General features: G+C 40.0%; 1 protein-coding gene across 4 annotated transcripts in view; it reads left to right on the forward strand.

Moving 5' to 3' along the window:
• Positions 1–318: 318 nt before the first annotated feature.
• Positions 319–6,029, forward strand: part of senp6a (SUMO specific peptidase 6a) — a 42,565-nt gene continuing 36,854 nt past the window's right edge. For all 4 annotated transcript variants that reach the window (XM_085770506.1, XM_085770507.1, XM_085770504.1 and 1 more), the window contains exon 1: positions 319–469. In XM_085770506.1, the coding sequence (XP_085626632.1) occupies positions 439–469 (31 nt within the window). In that variant the 5' untranslated portion in view covers positions 319–438. The remainder of the gene's footprint in view (positions 470–6,029) is intronic.

Genomic DNA, 6,029 nt, shown 5'->3' on the forward strand with positions numbered 1-6,029 from the left:
GCTTCTATTTTTGTTCACTGAGCAGCTCACGTCTCTGCCCCGCCGATCTCAAAACAGCATGCACCAATAAATAAAGGTAATGAACCTCCTATGACTAGGGGTTATGGCAGTAAATTTACCAATATGTTGAACTATCCCTTTAAATTTGGTGGTTGCACAAGTGCAAGTTGGTGAAAACTTAAATTTTAGGGGCAGTCTGGAGCACCTGTTGTAAATATCCTACAAACGATGTCACAGTGCTTTTATTTTGAAGCCTAATTCTCTTTACTTCCGGTACTGAGGCTGATTTCTGCCGTGAGCTTTCCTCCGGGACTCGTAGCAGCAGCAGCAGCAGTCACTCAGTCAGCCAGTCAGTCCGCAGCTACTCGGACCTGCCGCTCCGCTCCCCCCGACGAGCGAGCTCCGCTGTCATCTGAGCAGCAGGATCATGGAATAAACATGGCCCACAACAGAAGCTTTTTCTTCGAAGGTAAGAAAGCTGTGACACTCCGCTCCGCTGCAGCAGCCATTTTTACCCTCTCACCACCACCACCACCTCTCCCCCTCCTCCTCTTCTCTTCGGCGGCGGAGGCACATCGCTGCTCCCCGCTGATGCCTGCACATAATCGGTTCCAAAATATGTGTGTCGGTCGGCCGGCTAGGTGGCTAACGTTATTAGCCTCGCTCGCTCGCTCGCTCACGCAACATCTGCCCAACAAAAAAAACACACACAAAAAAAGAAAAAGGTAAAAACAAAAAAAACGGGGGCCACATCACCGGGTGACAGTGCCACATCACCGGGGGGGAACACACATACACACATGCGGGACTAGTTTCAGCAGCGGCGGCGGAGGTAGCGGTGACGACGCTACGGGGGTGATCTGTCCCGAACGTTCCATTGGATTAGCTCCGTTAGCTCCGTTAGCTCCGATGCTAACTGGCTGCTAGCTAACTGGATGTAGCTGTAGCTGTAGCTGTAGCTGTGACAGAGAGGGCCTTCCTGTCTTTACTGAGGCTGTTGGCCCCCTACACAACGTTTACACAACACAGACAAACAAAACACAGACACTATTTTATTAATACACCATAAAATAAAATAAAAATAACAAACATTTTGTCCGGACAGCCACACTGCTCCACACATCCCTCACAAAACAGAAGTAGCCTGCTAAGTGCTAACTTACAACTAGCATCATAGATTTTATAAATAGATAGCAGGCTATTATCTATGTAGCAGTAAAAAAAAACACAAGTAAACAGGAGTGTTTCCTGCTGAAGATGAACTACAGCTGTTTAATAATTCACATTTACAGTGTAGAAGTTATATACTGGTAAAATATGAACAAAAAAAGCATAAACAGCATTAAAATGTGGTCATATCTAACAATATCCTGCAGAGGAAAGAGTAAAATATGCAAAAAGGAAAAACTCAAACAAAATAGAACTAATATCTCCTTATAAATTACTCAAACAAGCTGGGTGTTGCACTAAAACAGGGGTCTGATGGAGCAGGGACCCTGACTATATTAAAAAAATGTGTCTTATACCAAACTGTGCCTGTAACACCATGTACAGATGCAGCTTGTTATTGTGCATTCAATACTATTCAAGCTAATCAAATGATACACAGATTATTGATGTTTTTCCTAGTGGAGTAGCCGTCCCTCTGCCATTTATAAACAGAGCTTGTTTGATACCAATGCCAATATCAACAATGTCTGTCAACTGCATGGTAATCATGCAGACAAGCTCTTTAAAGTGACATTTTTATTTGAAACATAGATGTTGAGACTAAAAGACATAAAACATTGCCTCATCAACCAAAAATCCCACGTCACCCCCCTGCAGCACCTCTGTGGACTTGGTAGGGGTCACGGACCCTCTGTTGAAAACCTCTGGTGTAGAGGATACTGATGAAATATGAACAAATATAACATAAAAAGAATTAAAATATGGTCATATCTAACAATATCCTTTAAAAAAGTAAAATATCCAAGTAGAAAAACTCACAAACAAAATAAAACTAATATCTCCTTATAGATTAGACTTTAACGTGTGTGTTAGACATGATGATAAAGCTGGGTGTTGCACTAGAAACGTCAGAATTGAAATGATTAGGTGATAAATTGATTGATTTTGAGGATCCATCAATGGTTTCTTTAACTTTTCAAACCACAAAAGTGGGTTGTTTTGGCCTCTCAAAAGAGAATTTGATGCTTTTCTTTCTCATCCGCCGTCGTTGTATCAGCGAAACTTTAGACATTGTTTTTCATTTATGTTTCACATTCTCCACAGATCAACCGTTAATTATTATATCATATATAATCAGTAATTGCATCTCCACTTCACATTGAGTAACATAATCCTTTGGAGAGAGAAAAAAAACACCATAAACCTGCAGATATTCTGTGTTTTTCTTCCTGCGTTGCTTCTATTTTTAAAGAATGTATGGAAGACAAAAGTGGCCGATATTAAAGCAGAAGTGATTATGGTGATTATTAATCTATTTAATCTAATTAACAACAAATCCTTTTAAAACACCAATACCAACAGTGGAATCCTCTTTTCTAACAAGTACTGTCAGTCTGATTTAAAAAAGAAAAACACCTTCAGGATTCACATTGTTGTTGTTGCACTGGATGTTCCTTCACTTATTATTATAAAAAAAAACTCATTAGAGCATCATTGGTTTTGCTGAGTTTCAGGTTGTTCCTCAGGAAGTCTTTCTGTGTGTCAGGCTGACATGTTGTTCTGTTTTCTCCTGGGATTTTGTCGACAATAAGAAAAAATATGGACTAATACCTTTTTTATTGTTGTGGTTACAAAAGAAGAAAGTTGTTCAAATAAAAGCAGCCAACCAGAATGTATCTTAGAGAGATTAGAGATTAGATGACTAGTCAGATCATTGAGTTTGACCTTTAACATCCTGCAGGTTTCAGGAGATACAGAAGCTTTTTTTTTTTTTTTTTTTGCAGATGCACGTTCATGCATTTGTTTCTAGTTTTAGTGTCTAATGTGTTTCAATTAGTCTTAGTCGTAGTAGTAGTAGTTGTTGTTTTAATGTCTCTCCTGTGCAGCAGCATCAGCGGTGGAGAAGGAAAGAGAGACAGAGAGATAACAGGGAATGAGGGAATGATGCTGCAAAAGGTTGTTTTTTCTCCCAGCTGGAGTTGACTTTAGTTTTATTGGTTAAAAAAACGGAAAAAAAACATCTTAACGTAGCTCTACGAGAGGCCGACACCCTGAGAAACGCCAGAGGAAATTATCTTCGCTCCCAAAGGACTTCCAGTTTCCACGCTGCTGCAGATGTTTGTGGGACATGTTTCCATGTGAGTGAGTGTGTGTGTGTGTGTGTGTTGGCGGTAGATTAGCCGCATGTTTGGTAAATAGATGGGTTTACATTTCCTCTGACTGACCGACCGTAGCGATGGACGACACCACACCATCCGTCCTGCAGGAAATCCTCCGTCTGCTGACAAAAAGGAGGGAGCAAACTGAGGCTCAGGAGGAGGAATCTGAATCTAAATGTCGCCTCACCGGTGTTATCAGGAGGAAGAGGAGGAGGAAGAGGATTTGTTGTGATGAGGCAGGAAAACACATGAAGCTGTTACCAGCAGCAGGCCGTGTGGCGTTCACTGTCTGTGAACAGCAGGAGATAAGAAGACGAAGACGACGAATAAGAAGAAGAACAGAGCTTATTTAGGACCGAACCAGGCAGATCGCAATCTAGCGTCTGATTCTAAACTTTTTGAAGATTATTGTTCTTGTCATTTAAAAAGCCCCTGAAATGGATAATTTATTTAAAAAAACAGACAGACAGCAGCTTTTTCCTCTCTGTCTCTGTCTCTAAACGTCGGCTGATCCACGGCTGCAGCTGCTCAGGGAGGCAGGAGGAGCGTTAAGGAGGAGAACCAGCTGGGACCAGGAGGAGTTGGCTTTTTATTTATTTATTTATTTTATTTTAGGGGAAACGGCACAAGAGTGAAACCTGAGGGAGGACGATATCATCATCTTCATCATGCATCACCACGGTGATGGAGGAGCTTTTAAAGCAGCAGAAGATGATGTGTGTTTTTTTTTTTTTGTGAATGGAGGGAAATCCATCCTCGCCTGAATCCTGCGTGTCGCTCTGTCGTCGTCTGTCCGTTGAGCCGCAGCAGCAGCAGTGGAGGATTCTGGGAGGAAGTAGGATGTGGTGAAACAGTAACTAACTCTTATCTGGTGCAGCTCAAACTTAACAAGGTGCATTTAATTTTATCTGCTTTGGTCTAGAGTGTCGAACAAGCATTAGTCGTCTAAAAAGTCATTGGTCGATCGGTCGCAGGGGAAAAAAACAAACCTTTGGAGCCGTGTCTTGTCAAAATTAAGTCAAAATCAATGACTGAATTGTATATGAAAGGCTATAGGGCTTTTAATTTGAAGGGCCAGATACAGGAAGTCTTGATACACACTTGCTGTCAGTTTTTTTTGTGTGATATCGCAGTTTTGAGCAGTTGAAGTTAAGTTAAAGATACTTTATTAATCCTTTGCAGGAAATCTTGAAATTAATGGGGCTTTTAATTTGAAGGGCCAGATACAGGAAGTCTTGACACTCACTCGTCAGTTTTTGTGGTTTATTTTTACGTGGCAGGTCTCTGCGATATCGCTGTTTTGAACAGTATTGCCAACTTGTCGGCTTTCTTGCTAAATGTGGCGACTTTCCTAAACCCTCTTGGCGACTTTTTTGTCAAAAGCGACTTTTTACGATGTTGTTACAGACGTTTCTGTTTGGATTAGTCGACTAATCACCCTGAATGACGACTATTGGTCGACCAAAAGAGTCGGGGGAGTTGTTCTCTGTGTCAGTCATGAACCATCGGGGCTGGTTTGGGTTTGACTTTTTCTTTTAGTAACAAAAAAAAACCACCCAAGACTGAAAAATCTGAATTAGACCTGAGGAGTTTGGAAAAACAAAAGAATGTGTAAAAATATGCATGAAAAATTGAAATCAAAATCACATTTACATGATTCCTTGTGGGTCTGTGCACGTTGCCAGAAAACTGTGTTTCATCTGACTCAAACTGGAAAGTTGTTGAGAGTTTAGATATTAGACTTTTCCCAGAAACTGTGTGAGGTAAAAAAAACAAAACAAAAAAAAATAGTGTTAATAGTAATTCAGACCAAAAGAAACAAATCAAACGGCTTAAAAAAATACTCGAATCCTCAGATTCCTGGTCCTGATCCCATGTGATGAAGAAAAACAACAAACCTGCTCCCGATTCCCGGAAAACTGATCAACATAATATTGATTAATGAAGTGATGACTAATATTCCCATCATCGGGACAGAGAGCAGATGTTTCCAGGTGTTTGATGACACAGATGACTAAATATAGCCTGAGCTCTGACCTCTGGTGACCTCCTCTCTCTGCAAACTGAAGCTTTTTCTGCCAGGTTGTTGATTAACTTGTGTCCTAACGCTGAGCTGCAGAGTAAAACACAACAATCATCTGTTATTTATTAATTAAAACGGCACAAAGACTGAAAAACACTGAGTTTTCTCTCGTTGAACTTTATTATAGAACAAAACTGTGACATTAAAGTTCATTAAAGTAGTTTAGTTGATGAGTTTTCCTGGTGGTTGAGCCATAAAATCACCTCTTTAAATGTTATTTAAAATAGGAAACGGTAAAAACTGGATCTTTAATATCACAGCAGCTGTTTTTTTTTAAACAACTTTATTGTCCGTAGTTTCTGAGACAGAACAGATGAACAGATGGTTGATCTCCACTCTTTAAATCCAGTTTCTTTTCTTCGCTATAGTTTACTTACAGGGTTACTACGCAAGTATGGAAGGTATGGAATTTGATTTTATACATTTCCAAGTCTGTGAAAGTATGGAAAATGTAAACTATTGTATGGAAATATATTTATTTTATTTATCTTATCTCGGTTTGGTCTTATCTGAAGTTATTTGGGTTAATTATTTTGTATGCGCTACAATCTCCTGTTTGCATAAAGGCATACCCACTCAGAATAATGTAAACAAATGATAAATTGCATGCTTTTTTT

Source organism: Trachurus japonicus, chromosome 24 (assembly GCF_045865225.1).
Source record: "Trachurus japonicus isolate A0001 chromosome 24, Traja_1.0".
Taxonomy (NCBI): domain Eukaryota; kingdom Metazoa; phylum Chordata; class Actinopteri; order Carangiformes; family Carangidae; genus Trachurus; species Trachurus japonicus.